General features: G+C 40.3%; 1 protein-coding gene across 7 annotated transcripts in view; it reads left to right on the top strand.

Moving 5' to 3' along the window:
• The window catches only part of SPATS2L (spermatogenesis associated serine rich 2 like), a 166,428-nt gene extending 147,322 nt beyond the window's left edge, over positions 1-19,106 (top strand). For all 7 annotated transcript variants that reach the window (XM_053906493.1, XM_019428377.2, XM_053906515.1 and 4 more), the window contains 5 exons: positions 3,220-3,278; positions 9,776-9,885; positions 12,456-12,558; positions 15,406-15,626; positions 18,206-19,106. In XM_053906493.1, the coding sequence (XP_053762468.1) occupies positions 3,220-3,278; positions 9,776-9,885; positions 12,456-12,558; positions 15,406-15,626; positions 18,206-18,601 (889 nt within the window). In that variant the 3' untranslated portion in view covers positions 18,602-19,106. The remainder of the gene's footprint in view (positions 1-3,219; positions 3,279-9,775; positions 9,886-12,455; positions 12,559-15,405; positions 15,627-18,205) is intronic.
• The last annotated feature ends 684 nt before the right edge of the window (positions 19,107-19,790 follow it).

Below are 19,790 nucleotides of genomic sequence, written 5' to 3'. Positions count from 1 at the left end.
CTGCCTTCCCATCTGTTCAGCCTCAAATTGACCCAAACGTGGAACCCAGCCACCTCCTCAGCTGACCATGTGTGTGTTCACTTGCGCACATTCAGACCGGCTGCACCAAGCACAGTGAAGATCGGGCGGTCCCCAGCGAGGCTCATATCACAGTCCTCACAGTGCACACCTTAGACTTCTGGCTCCCGGCAGTTCTTTTGCCCATCCCACTACTGGTGATTTCTCCCAGGGCCTTCACTCTGTACAATTCCCAGCCTTCTTGATGACGCTTCTACCTCTCTCTTCTGCCTCTCTTTCTGTAGGGGATAGAAATTCAAAACATTTTCTTAGGCAGAGTAGCTTAATCGTATTGTAATTGGGGCTCCTGAGTCCAGATTTCTAGGTTCTCCTCTTATCTCCCTAATAGCTCATCCATTAGCCTTCTTTTCCCTAAACTAATACAGAACAGCCCTCTCTGAGAGGGTTGTTAAAAACAAAAACAACAAATTGCTTGGCCTGTATTGGCTACATGTGAACTTGACAGAGAAGCTAAATATACCTTATAATCACAGGAGCATAAGCCTGTTGGCCTAACTCAGCATTTCATATGATTAATAAACATATGCTGGTTTATGAATAGATGGCCTTTGGAAAGAAATTCAAGAAGCTAGTGATGGTAATGGTGGAGACCTCCAAGGAAGGGAACTGAATAAGCTGGGACAGAGACAGGATAAAGACTTCCTTCTTTTGTATTCCCTGTATTTAAAGCACATTGACATCATACCTATTTAATGTCAATAAATAAGGTACAAGTATCCTGATGTGCTGGCTACACCAAAGTGATCATATCCAGTGACCTTAAGCCATATGCTTCATGGGGATAGTTGATATCCATACTTGATGGATTAGGCTTAGAGCCCAGCTCTGGAGAATGTGCCATTCACTCTACACGTCAGTTCTTTCCACGAGGATTTCCTGGTTGGAAAGAGCTGAGCTTCTCGGCATACTGTCCTTGCTCTCCAGGTGTTCAGGTTACATCATCTGGATGAAGAGCCCCAGAACTCCTATAGATATATCCCTTCTTACCTTGACAGAGATTACAAAATATTACTCTTAAGAGGAAATAAATTTTCAAATCACTTTAAATTTTAAAAGTACACCCGATGGGGAAAAAAGTACATCTGTTGAAACAGATAATAATTATGGAGATAACTGCAGTGTATTAAAGCATGTTAATTATGAGTTCATAATCAAACTATACAAACAAGCAAAAAAAAAAAAACCTCATTGGTTACTTTGGGGGGATGCTAAGGAACCAACTATCATTTTGAAAACTGATACACCAGCATTTACCCTGCCTTACCTACTTAAACGGCATGATAACCCAAATAGCTGATAAGAGAAAGTTTCTCTTTGTGAAAGTCTTCTAGTAAATAAATGAAGGAATGATAGAATTTGAATATCCCCTTTTTAAAACCCTATTGATCTAGGCAACGATCATCAATGGCTAATATAAAAATAGAGATGTCCTTTGTATTTCCTATCAACTTGTGAGATGGAGGAATCCAAATACATTCAGGTTTGGTTTTTTTTTTCAAGAGGAGTATTTATAACTGTGTTGTGTCATTATGTGTCTGCCGGTAGAAGCAGATAACATAAGGTATTCTTTAGAAGAAAAAACAAATCTGAATCTAATCAAATTTCTGTATCTCATCACAAATTCATAGGAAAATTAAAAGAATGGGTTAAATACCCATGGAGATGTAGTCAGCAAAATTCAGACTGTGGATAGTGTAGCAGGACAAACAACCTGGTATATTCAACAAATGAGTTGCAAAGAAGAAAAAAAAGAGATGGGAGGGAATTTATAGATTAAAACAGATTTAATAGACAATCAGCCGATTGCAATGCTTGGAACTTGTTTAGATCCTGGTCAAACTGATAAAAAATCTGTATAGGACAATTAGGGAGATTTGAACACTGAGTATATCTGATAACGTTAAATTATTGTTAATATTTTTAGATATTATGGTAATACTATGGTTATAGTCCCAAAAAGTCCTTATCTTTTTGAGATATGTATTGAAATATTTATGATGGAAATGAAAATTTAAGAACATCTCACATCTATGCTTATATATACATAAGGATATATCCTTATGGAAGGATATACTGTTGACTCTTGAACAATGCGGGGGGGTGGGGTCCCCCATGCATAATCAAAAGACTGCATGTAACTTTTGACTCCCTGAAAATTTAACTTACAGCCAACCATTGACCAGAGGCCTTACCAATAACATAAAGGGTCAATTAACACATTTTGTATGTTGTATGTATCGTATACTGCGTTCTTACAATAAAGTAAGCTAGAGAAGAGAAAATGTTATTAAGAAAATCATAAGGAAAACACATTTATGGTAATGTACTGTATTCCCCCCCCCTCAAAAAATCCACATATAAGTGCACCTACATAGTTCAAACCCATGTTGTTCAAGAATCAACTGTATAAAGGAAGTCTCACATGTGTTGCTGTTGTGAGGGGAACTGGGAGTCAGGATGGAAGAGAAACAAACTTCTAGACAGATAATTATTTACTTTATGCAGGTAATACTTTTTTCAAAGAACTAACCAAAAAATAATACAGTGGGGTGGGAGGGTAAGTAATTTGAAGTTGAAATGCTTCTTTGGGGGAATGATAAGGCATAGACTCTTTGAACACATGGATGGGTGGACCCAGATGATATTTCCCAAAGTAGGTCCCAAGACCATCTGAATCAGAGATGGGCTCACCTCCCTGCCTCCCAGCCAGAATCTAGAGGAGCCATGCACAGAGACATTTGAGAACTACTGCCCTTGATAACCTGAATGGCAGCTTTTCAAATACTCATTACATTGTTGTGGAACTTTGGAATTCATAGGGCAAAAATACTCCCAAATTTAAATTCAAAGCAGCACAATTCTGAAAGTCTGAAAAGGCTTTTTTTTTTTTTTTAGATTTGCTGACAATGATTTAATCAGCAGATGTCACTATGAAATACTTGAGAGCATCCCTTCCGTGTTGCCTCATTTTTGGAAAAGGCAGAGTGTGCTGCTGGCATTGTAACATAGAAATATTTATGATAATTTTGTCTTTTGTTTAATGAAAATAATTTTTCTTCTGCTTCCAGTGCTTATTAAAAGTTTATCTTTGATTAAGCATTCTTTGCTTTTGTTTTTGTTTCCCTCCCCCTTCCCCCCCAGCATCATTGACAAAGAAGTTTCATTAATGGCAGAAATGGATAAAGTTAAAGAAGAAGCCAGTAAGTAGACACATGGTTGTTTGGTCAGGAGCCTCCCAGTCAGAAGCAATCCATAGGTCGACTGACACTGATATGGATTCTGAGTGGGGTCCTAAAACTCACACTGATTAATGAGCTCTGTAACCTTAGGCAAGTCACTTAGCCCCTGGAAACCTCAGGAACCTCATGTGGAACAAAGTCAGAGGAGTAGCACCACTGAGCACACAGCAGAATAAGGCACTTGGCAAATAATAGCTGTTAGCTATTTAAAATTTTGTGCGTATAAAGGACTACTGATAGTTTTAATCAGGCTTAACATGACATTGAATTTAAAATTAAATTTTAAAACATAAGTTTTTAAGCTTTCACAACTCACACGTCTTTTTTTTTTTTTTAGTGTTTATTTTTGAGAGAGAGACAGACAGAGGGCAAGTGGGGGAGGGGCAGAGAGAGACGGAGACACAGAATCCAAAGCGGGGTCCAGGCTCTGAGCTGTCACAGGGTTCTGACTCTGGGCTGGAACCCACCAACCATGAGATCATCACCTGAGCCAGTCAGACGCTCAACCAACTGGGCCACCCAGACACCCCAGCAATTCACACATGTTGCTATGTTACTTATACAGTCCTTTTCACTTGTCCTTTCTTAGGTTCAACTAACACAAGTTTAACAAATTAAATTCCCCTAAAAAAAATTTAGTCCATTTGAAGTTTACTTAAATTCCCTCAAACATTTTGAAGTACATTTATAAATTTAATCCATCTGATTTTTTTCAAGCATTTCAGATGCCTGACAAGGCAAACTCATAAACCTAAGAGCAACATATTCCAAGCTTTTAAGCAGCTCTTATAAGATTAATAATTCAAACTTAGAATTATACTAAATGAAGTTTTCTTAAAACCCTCCCGCTTCTGTTTACAAACTTAGTCAAATCGGCTGACACCTGCCAGATTAACACCTCAAAAGAAAATCAATTATGTGTTTTAAATCAAAATCACAAATGGGGATGGTTTAATGTAATAATGTAACTGTTTAAACAATAAACAGATGATCTTGATCATTGCAAAACTCCTAAATATAACACAAAATATCAGTATACCTTCGGTTTGATTTGTTTTATCTTTATACTTGTTTCTAATTCTGAATTTTCCACTGTTGTAAGGTAACTCAACAGCTAGTAGGACAGGACTACCTCAAATAGGCTGAGGTTCATGGGCTGGAAATTTTAACTGAGACAAGATGGCTCAGTCAGATTCAACACCAAGCCACAAGTGGAGTTGCCGAGCCCTTTTTTATTATCGAATTCAGCCTGAAGTTGTTAATGGGAATGCTAAAACCGTATTTTTCAGCTGGGATTTAGTTTTATAGTTCTTATCTCCTGGGCATTTAAAGTTTTTCATCCTTACCCAAATTTTATCTTGTTAATTGAATGAATGGCAGTCTGTACCCCAACCTGGTTTCAGCTAAATTCCTTCCCCTTTGACTGCAATGCCTTTCTTTTTATCAGAATGAAGGATCAGAACAGATTCTTCATTCTTTTTGTATTTTTCTTGCCTGGCCCTTGGTCATAATTCAGTAGTCACTTTTTATGGAAAATAGCTATCAGTGTGTTTGTTACACAGTCTTTCAAAAATAATCTTAAGCAACATGTTAGAATCTAAAATGCAGCAAGTTTTATTAAATAAAACTAAATGTGATCCAGGGTTCAGCTGTGGAATATTTAGGTAGTTATGCAATCCCTTTGATTGTGAAATTATTTTACTCTTATGAAATCTGTTGATTTCTTCGGTAAAAGTTGATTACCACATGATTTGGGATTTTCCCTGTTTCTCAGGTATAGCTTATTTTTTCTTTTAAGTTTCATGTGCTATTGGTAAAAATATTCACAGCCAGCACAGACACAAATGTTTCTCTAGTACCAAAATGCATAGTTACTAGCACGTCACTTTCTAACAGGTTAACGAAAGACCACAGATTTCACATGTTCATTCTATCTCCTTGAGACAATAATATTGGGTGCCAAGACCTGTGGGATTTAGAGTATCTCAGGAGAGCATCCTTGTTTTTCAAATTCATTCAATCAATAAACATGTACTATGTGCTTTGTATGTGTTATGTACTGTCAGAAACTGTGTTAAGCAGCAAACAGTAAACTTTGGGACCTGCACATAAAGAGCTTTCAGCCTAGCTGAAATGGCAAGACAGTTGGCAGTGTTTGCCTAACTTCAGTAATTGATGCCATAGCTCTGGTTTTAGAACTGCCCAGAACGTGGGGAAGCCATTTTGCATGCATTGGAGGCAAGCAGAACTGAGTTCAAATCCAGGTTCCACCTGTTTATTGGCTGTGTGACCTTGTACCATTTTGTTAACTTCTCAGAGTCCGAGGTTACTTATCAGAAAAGGGGGAATAAGAATAGTATCTATCTCAAATAGTTATTGTAAAGATAAAATGAGAAATATATGCCAGGCACTTAGCACAGTGCCTGACACAGTATGTGTACAAAAAGGGAAAAGCACTTACTGGTAAAGAAGTTTGTCCAGCCTTCTCATGTGACAGCCAGAAAATGGAAGCCAAAGGGGTTATGCAGCATCTCTCAGGTGACATGCCTGTGTCAACTATATGTCTTCTCCACAGGCACAAGGAACCACTGAATTTCCCTCCACTAAGAACTGAACTGTCTTTACAACCACCATCTTGAGCTTGCTCATCTATGATCTCAAGTACTTCCCATACTTTCTATTTGCTGCACATGTTATAAACCTTATTTCCTCAATTATGACATAAGCCCCTCTATCTGTCATGGCATCTAACACAGTGCTGAAAAGACTGTAGGTACTTCATAATATTTGTTAAATGAATTACTGTAATTAGTTAGTGTAGGCTGTCGGATCCAATATTAGTAATTGCAAAAAGAGGACGTATATTCTAGATGACTATATCTCACTTTATTAATCACATTTGAGGTTAGCATCTTTTAGTGTATGATACTGAACATGTCACATCAGTGATGTCATTTAGCTCCACAACAGCCTTACAAGGTATATATGATCATGACATTTACAGATGAAGAAACAAAGCATGTTGCAGTGCTGTGGTCTCAGACTTTGAGTGAAATTTTTTTGAAATTTGTTTGAGGGTAATTTTGTTGAAGGCCAAAATAGGTGTGTTCTTGGGATATCAAATTGATTGCCGATCTGGGAAGAAAACATTACTTTATATTAACAGAAACACAGATATATTATGAGGTAAAAATGCAGGATTCCCAATAATAAAAAGGGTTTCAAAGAATCTTTGTGCTTGAAAGCTTTGTGCCTATTTCAAGTCCACCCTCTGCTAAGGAATATTATTTGAGAAGCCCTAAAATTTTCCATGGTTCAAGCAACAAGAGCAAGCTTCCAATGTGTTGCAAAAACTTGAAGGAATTTATAAATCCTATTGAGAAAATGGATTTCAGCATACCAGATACTGTTTATAAAAGCACCGAAATAATATTAATGAAGTCATGAATGCAGTGAAAATTAAAGCTTTATGAAACTGTCTCCCTCTACAGATTTCCAAAAGGATGGTGCTTGCAAAATATAACTTATTATTCTATTTTAAATTTGGGGATCAATGAATCTTAGGATCTGATCTGGCTTTGTTTTTGCTTTTTGTTTCTGTGGTTGATGTTTTTGAGGTGAAAATGTTGGTGTCCCCACAGAATTCTGGCTTTAGATCTCAAGTTTTAAGCCTTTTTCATAATGAAATGCTTTGAAATGTTAATGAGACTATATGTAAAACTCATCCCAACACTTGCTGATGCAAAATATTCATTTCCATGCACATTTGCATGAGGGTAAACTCAGAGTTTATTGGTGATCTTGCACCTGCATTCCTATTTTAGGGCCCATTTATATCTATTTCTACAAAATCTTTTGTGTGAAGGCCCAAGTTTTTCTCAAAAAGTACAATTATCCCTAATTGTCACCGGTCCCACAAATGATCCATTAAGAAAAGTCAGATCTGTTTAATTGTGTAGTCATGGTCTGCTGACCCCTTCACTATCTGCTCATCAAGTCTAGGCCTTCAGAATTTTTTATCTTTGCAAGAGCAAAATACTTTGTTTCATCTTCCCGCTAGAGAATCGTCTTTTCACACTCCAGACTTTCGTCCCATTCCTGTGGTGAATTATAATGGCAGACAAATAAATAATCAGCCAAAGGTATAAGTGCTGAATATAAGTGGCCCTTCTAGAAAAGGGACTTCTCTCCTTCTTTGCATATTCCTTTTGAATAATGGATTGATTCATTCATTCAGTCCTCCATTCAGCAAACATACATAGCGGGCACCCACTTTGATTTTTTTTTTTTTTTCAACGTTTTTTTATTTATTTTTGGGACAGAGAGAGACAGAGCATGAACGGGGGAGGGGCAGAGAGAGAGGGAGACACAGAATCGGAAACAGGCTCCAGGCTCCGAGCCATCAGCCCAGAGCCTGACGCGGGGCTCGAACTCACGGACCGCGAGATCGTGACCTGGCTGAAGTCGGACGCTTAACCGACTGCGCCACCCAGGCGCCCCGAGTGGGCACCCACTTTGTACCAGGTCCGAGTCGGCATGGACACAACCATAAAGTGCAGCCTCTGCCATGATTGGAGACGGCTACAGGGGCCAGGCTGGTAACCTTAATGAGCAGGGCAGAGGGTGACCATGGCATGCTGGGCACCATGCTCCATCTATAATGGGCAACAACAACTCAGGGGTAGCCAATGGTTGCCACATGGCAATGCTGGCCAACTTTGGCCAGAAATGCCAATATTTTAAGGGAAGCCAGAAATCCAGGTTCCAAATGGAATCTCCTAATTTTCAAATGTGGACAATTAATTTGTAAAAGTAATGTGTGGACCAAATAAAACACAGGTACACTATGGCCCGAAGTGTTAGTAGGCCACCTTTTTGTCACCTCTGGTCTGACTGGATAACTGGGACATCATTCAGTAATACATCATCTGTGTTCAGATGGAAATTCTTTTCACAGCCATCGTAGGGACACATTTTACACTAGCTCCTCTGTATTTTGAAAGACTACAGGCACAGATCAGCCTCTGCTCAGCTACATGGTATTGTAAATGGGAAGCAGGGGGAGTCCTGGTAAAAAATCAAAGCATGATTAGAGTAGTTTGGCAAACAATTAGGCTTTATGAGTTACAGATTACTTATTTTATTGACTTCTCAACATTGGTATCAGCATAGAAAGACAATGTTTCTCTGTGGAATAGTTTATAGTTTGCAGGAAATCTTAACTCTTGATTGCTTCTAAACTTTTTTGGGAGTTTTTAAAGTGACTTTTTGACATTTATAAATTAAGAACTCTTACAATCAGAAATCGTATTGTTTGGCTACGCAGGTGTGCTACAAATCTGGTCTAATAAAGCAGTTGGCCTTTTTTCAACCAAGAAGTAATGTGAATCCAACATGGATATCATCTTAGTTGAATGGACTTCTTTTTTCTTGTAACTCAAAATGCTTGTCCAAAAGAAATGAAGGCAGTTCATATGTGACTTAAATTCAAGAACTACAAGTTATCTATTGGAAGATGAAATTTCATATTTAAATCTCACCCTATGTGTTTGTATGCATTGCTTTTGAGCTCTGTGATCTTTTGAGAAACACATACACGCACGCGCACACACACACACACACACACACACACACACACACAAACACACGTTCACCTGTGGACTACTACGTTTACTTGAACCTTTAGGTCATCTGACAGATGTGTGAAATATGGCACCAGAAAACTCCCTGGTGTCTTCTCCACATGTGCAGATGCTAAAGAGTATACACAAATCCAGTTCAAGCAGGCTTTGACTTAACCTTGAAATTTTTCCATGGGGGACACTTAAAACAAAGACAAGACACTCTCTGGTCTGGAACTTCTCTCTGACTGCAAAAATGAAAACAGATCTGCAGAGTATCAAAAGCAGACACATTTTTTAGCTCACATAAAGCCAGTAAAGTAAAACTTCTATGTCGTATTCCAATAATAAACCTAGTTGCTCTAAAGGAGTAAGTGTTAAAGGTCTGATAATGTTAGAATTTAATAGTGGACACAAAGAATGGTTTTTGTTTAGTGGACTCCTTTTCTTTGCAATACCATTCAGATAGTATTTTACTAAGTGTCTTTTTCTTGGTGATAGTTGTTCTGAGTTCTGAGCAGTTGTTCTGCACAAATTTGAAAGTCCAAATTAAGTAAGTGGGATCAGACGCCAGTGAAGAAAACAAAGAAGACTGTGGGTGTACAGTGAATCAGAAGGGACCGTGTTTGATTTGGGGATTGGCAGATAAGGACGTACGGAAATGGGTGATTAGTCATGAGCACCAGGAGCAAACCCACCTCGGTGACCAACTCAGAAAACATAGTCATGGTCCAACAGAGTGATCAGTGTGTTGAGAGAGAACTGATACCAAGAAATTAGGTCATTTAATATGTTTAGGTCTCTGGCCCTAACGTAGTATTCTTTCTTATTTGGCAGTGGAAATCCTGACTGCTCGTCAGAAGAAAGCAGAGGAACTAAAGAGACTGACAGATCTAGCCAGTCAGATGGCAGAGATGCAGCTGGCTGAACTCAGGGCAGAAATTAAGGTCAGTTCTAAAATATCCCAGCCTGAACTCTGAGCCAGAGATCTGATCCCCATTATGTTTGTTTTGCATGCATAGAGTGCTGCTCTCTGAGGACCTAACATCATATACCCAGCTCTCTTTCACAGTGTTGAACTAGAGCATTCAGAAGGGCGAAGAACCAACTTAATCACTGTATTTAAGTATGCTATGGTTTGAAGGGATATATTATTACAGAGAAGTACGAGCTATTTTCTTAGGCAGTGGAGACTGACCCAAATAAAATCTATTCAACCATGAATTATAGCTGGAATGGGGGGTATTATTTTCACCATATGTAATTTAGGTGTATGTATATAAACACACGTGTGAGTACACAGTGAGTATGAACTGAGTGTAACAGTAAGGATTCTAAATCACACACAATATACAGAGACTTCTTTTCTGTATCCTTTTCTAGCTCACTTGCCCTTTTATTGAGAATACCACCACAAATATGTATTTATTGGATTTCTACAGTTGCAAGCAATAGAAGCTGACCCTGGCTAACCTCAAGAACAAGTGGAATTTGAAAGAATATGAGTGCAGCTCACCAAAGTGTGATCTGAAGACTCCAGGCTACACTTAGGCAGAAACCCAGGCAGCCACCTGGGTAATACAGGCAGCAGTAATTACCAGACACTCTTCAGGGCACCATTAGAGTGCGTGACCTTCAGATGTCATCACCCTTTGTGCCACCCCACCCAATTCGCATCCCAAAGAAAGAGATTCTGATTGGCCTCCACTTGGATCACATACACCATTTGGCCAAGGGATGCCTTGATTGACAGACCTGCCAACACTGCGGATCTCTGAAACTGCACTGGGGTACAGTAACCAGAAAAAAATGGTTACCAGAAAGGCGAAAACAAGTATCTATAACAAACCAGGACATTACAATTTATACATCTTCCCTTCTCCTCTTCTCTTTCCCCAGTATACTAAACATACACACATGTATACATGCACTTGGCTTCTAACCACCTTCTAGAGTCTAGAGTACCTTGAGGACTCAGCCGCTACTAGGTTTTACATAGGATTGTCTGCTTATCCAGGCAAAACCTGGTCGGGCATGGTGGAAAGTGGCAAGTGACTTTTGACTCCCTTCTGCCCTGGTGAAGCATGAAAGGGAGCCCTGTGAGGATAAGGACTTCCTCCGAGGGTCCTGTGAAGTCCTAGTGGCCTTTCCTTCCTCATCTGCTCTTCTGGTCGTTGTTGCTTGCAACCAGTCAATTGCAACTTCCTCCTAACTAGTCTCTCTCCCTCTGCTGTCTCCCTTCAGCCTGGTCATCCACCCTAAGACCAGAGTTACACCCCAGAGCAGATCTGGTCTCCCCCAGTTTGGTCCACCCTTCCCATCAGAATAAAATCCACAACTGGACTCCAGTATATATATTCCAACTTCGAGCTCTCATCCCTTGTTAGAACATCAGGTGAAGAATATGAAGTTGCCAGTTTCCTAGTCTATTGAAATTTACTTATTTTCCAAGTTTCATTTCTGCCTACCAAAATCCCATTCATCATGAAATGGTTAATGGCACAGGCTTTGGAGTCAAACAGTCCAGCTCCTGTGACCTTGGGTAAACTACTTTTCTCTTAGATTCCTAGAACCTTGATTCCCCTTATATAAAATAGAGATAATAATAGTACTGACTTTGTAATAATGTGATCAGATGAAAATGAGATTATCTGTTAAGAATTTGGCCCATGTCTGGTAAGTGATCGATAATTTTTTTTGGTGTTCCAGCACAAATGCTCCCCCTTACATAACTCTTTCTCTGTTCCCCTCTGTAGGAAATAATTCTTCCTCTTTTATATTCTTAAAGCACCTTCCACATTCTACCTTATATTATGTTTAGTGGTATCTGTTTCCCTTGCCATGTGGTAAACTCCCTGGCAAATTCAGGAGGGACTGAATCATAGTTATTTCTATATTTCTCACTCTGACATCTACACACAGATCTAAATTTTAAATGAATTGAAAAATAATCTCTTTCCCACTTCCTTTAACAGGAAGTGGGAAATTCTACCATTGAAGACATTGAAATCTTGAAATTCTACCATTCAAGATAATGTTTTCTAGTTACTAAAGGCTTTTTGCGCTTCCTGGTTCCTGGCTCCCTATCACAACAGGGAAGGATGACGTGTTTTCTCTCCAGGGATAATACCTGAGCAAGCCATTGGCCAAATTAGGAAGACTGACAGAATGCAGCCCCAAAATTTATAACAGGACAAAACATGCCAGAAGGAGCGCAAGGGGTGCTAAAGGTTAAATACATGAGTCCAGACACACATTTTGCCTGATCACGGTTTTCTCCAAGTCTAGGCAGGGGAAAGACAGGATCCTCACCTATTCCCAGAACAAGAAGGTGATCATGCTCCAGACCGGTCAAACCAAGCCTGATTTAATGGAGCCACACGGTGACAGAACCGGCATGACTGCCTTCCTGGTTAACACCATCAGTGGTAGCCGAAGAGCAGAGTGAATGAATCTGCAGTGTGCCTCAGTCATTTCTCTAACTGTGGGGCTCCTGTTTTACTTCTCTTTCCTCCAGCACTTTGTCAGCGAGCGTAAATATGATGAAGAGCTCGGGAAAGCTGCCCGATTCTCCTGCGACATTGAACAGCTAAAGGCCCAAATCATGCTCTGCGGAGAAAGTGAGTTTTGCATACTTGCTAAATAATTCTGTGTGAGTAAGCTTGGTGCTATTTGGAGTTGATATTGGAAATGTCAGGTGTGCGGTCCCCCAGTGGGGTTAAAGCAAGGTCTAAAGAGATTTAATGATCTAAGGTCATGACACAAGTCACTAGAAATGTCAAGATTTGAACGTAGAGTCTTCAAATGCCACTGCCCATCAGTAAATCCCCAGGATTTATTAAGCAGTACAGAACAGGTCAACTAGTCTATATCTTTTGCAAACTTTTCTTAAGCACTGCCAGATAAACTGCCTCTCTGATTTCAAATAGTCTAGTTCCACAGAGACCTGTTACACTGAGAGCCAGTCTCCCTAACAAGTCTGGGAACAAGCGGCTCTTGTCGTAAAGGGCCCAGCTGTCGTATGTGCTCTGCTCAGCAGTGCTGGGAGCCTGTCCCCTGGTCGGCTCTCTGTGCTGAGTGAAGTCTGAAGATAATGAAAGACTTCACTTCAGCCATTAGCTTTAGTCTTGTTCGCTATTAAGCCTTAATTAGAGCAGTTAATGTGCAACAAAATTGGCTGATCTTTTTTTTTCTCCTACTCCAGCCCACCCACCAGGGGAGGTGGGAATGAACAGTGAAATGGCTTTAAGGACAGGCACAAGGGGGAAAGAAGGACTAGTGAGGGACATGGAATACCCACAACCTCAGAGTCAGCTGAAAATTTGAGATTTGGCTGCATTTTTTTTTTCAGAGTCGAAAGTGCTTTTTTTCTTGATCTAAAATTAGAGAACTATGTTAAAGAGAACTTGACATTACTTCTATGTAGCTTTTGCACTTTTTATGGGCATGTTTAATTTGTGTAAGTTATATATTACATCTATAATTATACTACATGTTACAATTTATACTATACTACATAATATATAGTAATATGAGATGCTTTTACCATTTTATAACATATGGCTGAGACTTTTCCATGTCAATATATTTAACTCATAATTTATATAAATATAATTGATGTGAACAGTCCCCTGATTGTGGACATTTAGGTTGCTCCCAAATTTTCACCATTAAAGTAACACTGCTGTAACCATCCTTGTTCACATATCTTTGGCAGTTATCTGATTTTCTGACTGCATTTCTTTTTTTTTTTTTAAAGATTTTATTTTTAAGTAATCTCTACACCCAACATGGGGCTCAAACTCACAACCCCAAGATCAAGAGTCATATGCTGTACGAACTGAGCCAGCCAAGTGCCCCCTTATTGCATTTCCTTTAAATTATTTTCCTTTTTTTAATACATGTTCTCTCCCATATATAAAAATCTACCCATTTATCATTCTCTACCCCCAGCTTTTGCCCCATCTCTAAAAACACAGACAGTCTGCTCCACAGTTGGCAATTTAACTGCCCAAGCTACTTTCCATTTCAGCCTGATGATGAGCAAGACCCTGATGCCAAGTGACTGAAGAGGGGTGGGCAGCTCAGCTTGCCTGCTTTCCTCCAGAGCACGTCCAGTGCCATCTAGTGGGAGGAGCCATCCCTTACCAAATTCCAAGGGTCCACATGAAAGTCAGCCTCCCCTGTTGCAGACAATAGTCTTCAAAAGGCTCTTTCCAGATCAGCTTTGTTGACAGCATATTGGAAACCCACAGCTAATGAACCAGATATAGTTGTCCCTGAGCTGTAGGAAAGACTGACCCCCGTGAAACTGATCTAGTGAGCACAAGAGCCACTGAAACCCCCTGGTCATGTTCGGACAGCCCCCAACGTGCTGTCACACCTTACCTATAAATAAGGGGACTATTTATCCCTTATTTGGGGGATAAATGATGCATCCCTGTCCTTTCCATTTCTAATGTTCTATGATCCCTACTAGTCACTGCTAATCCTCTGGAAGAACCCTAGGATTAAATCTGATCCAACAAGGGTAGCAGAGAAAATTACTTTTAAAAATTGGTGACAATTTTAAGATTCAAAGGTCTTACTGTCCAGCATGGCAGTCAAATTCTGGTGAACTGTGAGAGGGAGGTCATAACTTTATCCTTGAGTGATTCCCTCCAGCACTGATTCAGCATAATCACATAGAAATCATCCCATCAAAAACCACCTCTTTCAAAACCAGCGGGAATGGTGATAATAAACATTGAGCAGACCTGCCTGAGCCTGCTGGGAATCTGTCTGATTAGTCTGCATTGACTTTAGCATTGGAATTGGTGCAGATTTGCAGTGGAGCTGTAGCAAATGAGGTTGAGAAAAGGCCAGATAATGTGGCTCTCATGGAATATGCAAGATGCTTTAGGGCATGTTTGGGGCTGGTAGGTCTGGCCCTGTTGTCGCAAAATATGCATGAGCCAGGCTGACAAAATTCCTGACACCCAACAGAACATCATGGCTCTGATGAGCCAGGTGTCCACGTGCCTCCTGGTTTTTCTGCGTCTCTGCAGCACCCACTGGTCTAGGGGTCTGACATGGAGGGCAAAGAATGGGTTTGGTAATGGGGCAGTCAAGAGGCAAAATACACTTGTGGACAGGCATGAGAGGATACTTCCAAGATTTCATTGTCTCTCTTCCTTTTGTGGTGCTTAACCTAAAGAATAATATTAACGTTGCTCAGATATGTCTTATTTCCTACAAATGTTTCCCAACTTGGATAATTATGCTGTAATGACAGTTCAATGATTCTCACTGAAGAGCTTCACTGGCCTCACAAACACAAAAGTGCCCTTTCAAATAACAGCTTTAAAAAAAAAAAAAAAAGGAATGTTTTTATGAAGCTTCTGCCACTTTCTCCCATCTTTTCATCGGTTACTAAGGCAGGAGTGTTTGTGGCATAGCCCATAACACCACGCGCTTTCTTGTTGCAGTTACACACCCAAAGAACAACTATTCCTCAAGAACTCCCTGCAGCTCCCTGCTGCCGCTGCTGAACACCCATGCAGCAACCTCTGGAAAACAGAGCAACTTTACCCGAAAATCATCCAATCACAACAAGGCCTCAGAGGGTAAAGCAGCAAACCCAAAAATGGTGAGCAGTCTTCCCAGTGCTGCCGACAGCTCTCACCAGGCCGTGCCAACTAATAAGCAGGTAAGCCGCTCTGGGGAGGCAGACCCTGGTGCAAGGTGCCGGGCAGAAACCACCTTCCTGACCTCGGAGGCCTCCATCAGCCACTGGCCTCGCAGAACTCCCCTGGTCCATCCAGCCACATTTCACAGGCACTTTCCCAGGTGGAGGAAGTGTCCTTCGTACACTGTGGCATTAGGAGAGTCCACCTGAATGAGCCAGCTCTTCCTGTGCCTTTGGGGCCACCACCCCCAAGCCCTGGTCACTGGCCCGTGTGCAGAGGGGACTCACACAGACGTGGGAACAAGACTACCTGGCCACTGACGCTACTGGAGGGAGGGAATCTGACATTTGGTTTTGAAGATTCTTTAATTCCCATTGATGTGTAGTTTATCAGTAAGAGGCCAAAGTTAGCTCAGATTTTTCTCTCTTGGGCTTTTGGTATAGAGAATATATTTCAAAATGACATTATTAATTCTCATCTGCCGTAACACCTAAAAATGTAAGTGTCCAAAGGTCAGTCTTCCTTCATTCCTTTGCTCCTCCACTATATGCTTGAGAAGTGATTTCCCTCTTATCATAGGAGAATGAACAGGAAATGGAATTTGATGATAACAGACGTTGGGCATGCTATAAAGACACCTTTCATGAATTCTAAGAAAGAGAGCTCAAATAAAGAGACTTTTTTAAAGCATTCCCAAATGCTGGTTTTCTAACAAGTGCCCTGTTGGATTTTGTGGTCTAGGTCTTTTAGAATTCTCATTAATTACACTGACAGACATTTCTCTGGCCCCAGGTATCTTCACCAACTCTAAAACAGCACTTTGACAAGGAGCATTTCATATTTCACATCTTCATAGCTTTTGTTCACAGCTTTTGTTCTTTGGTCATTATTAAACCCCATACTAAAATTAAGTCTAAAATTTAGTCTGGGCTTCCCTTTCACTTCTTTAAAAACAAAAGCAGCCAGATTAAATGCTAGCCGCATAGATACTTTTTCAGCTCACTGTTATCATTTTCAGCAAAGCATTTCAGGCAAAGGCTCATTTAAATGGAAATATATACACAAGCCAGAGCCCTGTAGACCCAGGGAAGAAAGGCCCTTGTACCAGGCCCTGTGCTTTCTCCCAGCCACGGCCATCCCTATGGAGCAAGACCAGAGATGTCACTACTCAGAATCTGTATTCTCCCAAGTACTCAAGATCCTGGAATTCTATTCCCAAATGGCACCAAGCCTGCTCTCAGGATTTTTTTGGACCACTTCCCTGGATATATCACCTTAAGGGCAGACCATACTACCAGTATGTACACTCCTAGGTCCGAAGGATGATCATTCATGGGTGTGAGAACAAATCTTAAGTGTGCAGGCTGAAGTGTCCACATTTGTGTGTGCAAGGCCCACTCACAATGTTGGAAGGAGTCAGAGGGAGGAAGAGACAATATTCACTCATGTGGTACATGGGCTTGCCTTTGTGCTCTTGGCCTGGGCCTTGAATTATTAGAGGTGGATCTGCCATAAACCTATACCATCCCATCACAAAGCACAAATGTAGAACTTTATAAATTTGTAAGTCATAAAATTACACATTTTAATAGTAGAGATTTGATTTTCAACCAAGGCCCGTATTCATGGAACAACCTATTTATGAATCTTGTCAGGAGACAGTATGTGAAATGGGAATAGCTCCACCACTTTCTAACTGTAGACCTTGGGCAAGTCCTTCAAATTCATTATCCTCATCCATAAAATGAAGCAAATAATAGCAACTGTCTTAAAGGGTGAGTGTGATGATAAATGAGATGGTACCTTGCTTGATGCCTGGAACACTTTAAGCCCTCAATAAATGTTGGCTGTAACTGACCTCATAGAGTTCAGAAATCTTTCCCTTGTACAGACACAGACAAGCTAACCATTGCTTCCTTTCTACTCTTCCATTTATATTCTTGGTTGCTGATTTGTTGAAGGCTGTCAATTTTCCAGTATGATGTTTCAAAACTCGTTGGCTAAGAACTACATAAGGTTTAGAAGAACTAATTATCTCCATGAAAATACATGTTACTTCTATATCCTGCCAGGATCTATCAGATACACCTTACCCTTATACTTACCCAAGATAATATTTCTAAACTATGATATTTGTTTCAAGATGATAAAATAGAAAAACTGCTTTAGAGAAGAAAAATTACAAACCGAATTTTAAACAGAATTTTACATTTCTCCTCATACATTGTAATGAGAATTCATATTTCTAGTCTGTTTAGAAGGTCCAAGAAATTTTCACGGTAGAGAATCATCATTATCCTGCCTCTGTGTTACATTCATTACATTATATTTTAAGCATATTTTATGGGATTTCTTTATCCTGGTTCTTGATTTGTCTGTCTTATACTCTGAAACCTCTCTTCCAACATCAGTAATTGGAGTTCCACTTGCAAGACTGTCCACTGTTCTTTTAAGCTCTTATCAGCTTGACCTCATTTTCATCTTGTCATTGTCTTCTAGGATGTAAAAAAAGCTTACCTGTGGCTTAGAAATTTGGTTTCCCTGATGGCATCTGCGGTTTGTTGGCACCTAATACCTATCTCTTTTCTTCTTTTGGTAGAATGGATCTTCTAGCCAAAGACGAAGATTTAATCCACAGTACCATAATAACCGGCTAAATGGGTCTGCCAAGCCCCAGGGCAGTGGTAATGAAGCTGATTTGATGATGAAGGGCAACAACCGCCATGAACACAGAAGACAGCCGCACAATGGCTTCCGTCCCAAAAACAAAGGTGGCGCCAAAAACCAAGAAGCCCCCTTGGGAACAAAGACCCCTGAGGCCCCGGCCCATTCAGAAAAGCCCCGGCGAAGGCAGCACGCTGTAGACAACTCTGAGGCCAGGCCTTTCCGGGGTAATGTCACTAGGGTTTCACAGTGCAATCTCTGCCCTACAAGAATAGAAGTTTCCACAGATGCCGCGGTCCTCTCAGTCCCAGCTGTGACGTTGGTGGCCTGAGCTAGGAGAGAAAAAAGCAGTTTTCACTCAGTTTTGGTTCCCTGCCCGAGGTGCTGACCCAATTCGCTGCCAAAAGAGAGTCAATCAGAATATACAAACCCTATATGGTTGTGTCATCCTCTCTTAATCATTTTTACTAATTCTAATAATCAGCTCTAGCTTGCTTTCATAACATTTCATGGCTTTGCTTGATCTGTTGATGCTTTTTCTCACCAAGACATTGCAGCATTTTAGCCAGGCAGTATTTACTCATTTGTTAGGAAAATCAAGATGTGGCTAAAGATCAGAGGCTCAGTAGCAACCTGTGTTGTAGCAGTGATGTCAGTCCATTGATTGTCTTTAGAGAGTTAATGTTGGAAAAAAAAAATCCTTACTGATCAGACAAACATGATCTGCTGAAGACACATGCGCTTTTGTAGAATTTAACATCTGGTGTTTTTCTGAAAAAAATATATATATACATATATTGCTTTATTTGAAACAAATTAAAATATGCTGCATTTGACACCTGGCTTGCTTTTTTTTTATTGATGCCTACTTTATTATTAAATGTAGTACTTTCAGGAAAACTTTAGAGGTTGTGGCACAGATCTCTCCACAATACTCTTTCTCTTCGGACAAGTCTTTTTTCAGAAAAAAAAATAATGCCTCACAATGGCCCCTGCCAGTACATTGCCCGCATATGAGTGGATATGCACCCCAGTCATCTTAGACACAATGTGGTAGTTTGGAAACCTTGGTTGCAAGTGACATAAACCTCAGCTCAGCCTAGCTTAAACAATAAAGACAATTTATTGGTTCAGTGACTGAAAAGTCCAGCAACAAAGTATGCCTTGGGTCCAATTTGATCAGGGCTCCAGCTCATTTCTCTTGATTACCTCCGCTCTCCTTCCTCCATAGGCTGACAGTGTGTTCAGAGTGGTGGCAAATAGCTGCCTTGCTTCTAAGATTCAAGTCCATGCCCTACACTGTCTAGAAGAAAAGAGATGCTCTGCAGATAGCATGCATGGGGAGCAAATATCCTTATCAGAAGTCCCTGCAAGGGTCTTGAAAATCATTGGCCCAGATTGCAGGTAGGCTTGTCACTACAGCAATCACCAGACTGGGGGAGAGGGCAGCAAATAAGATATACTTATTAGCATAGACTAATGGGAGTCCAGCCCCGCAGAAACACAGGGGCTGTGTGGGA

This window comes from Panthera pardus, unplaced genomic scaffold (assembly GCF_024362965.1).
Source record: "Panthera pardus isolate Hobbes unplaced genomic scaffold, ASM2436296v1 HiC_scaffold_10, whole genome shotgun sequence".
NCBI lineage: Eukaryota > Metazoa > Chordata > Mammalia > Carnivora > Felidae > Panthera > Panthera pardus.
The sequence above is the reverse complement of the archived record's forward strand: the minus strand, read 5'-3'. Positions and strand labels throughout refer to the sequence as shown.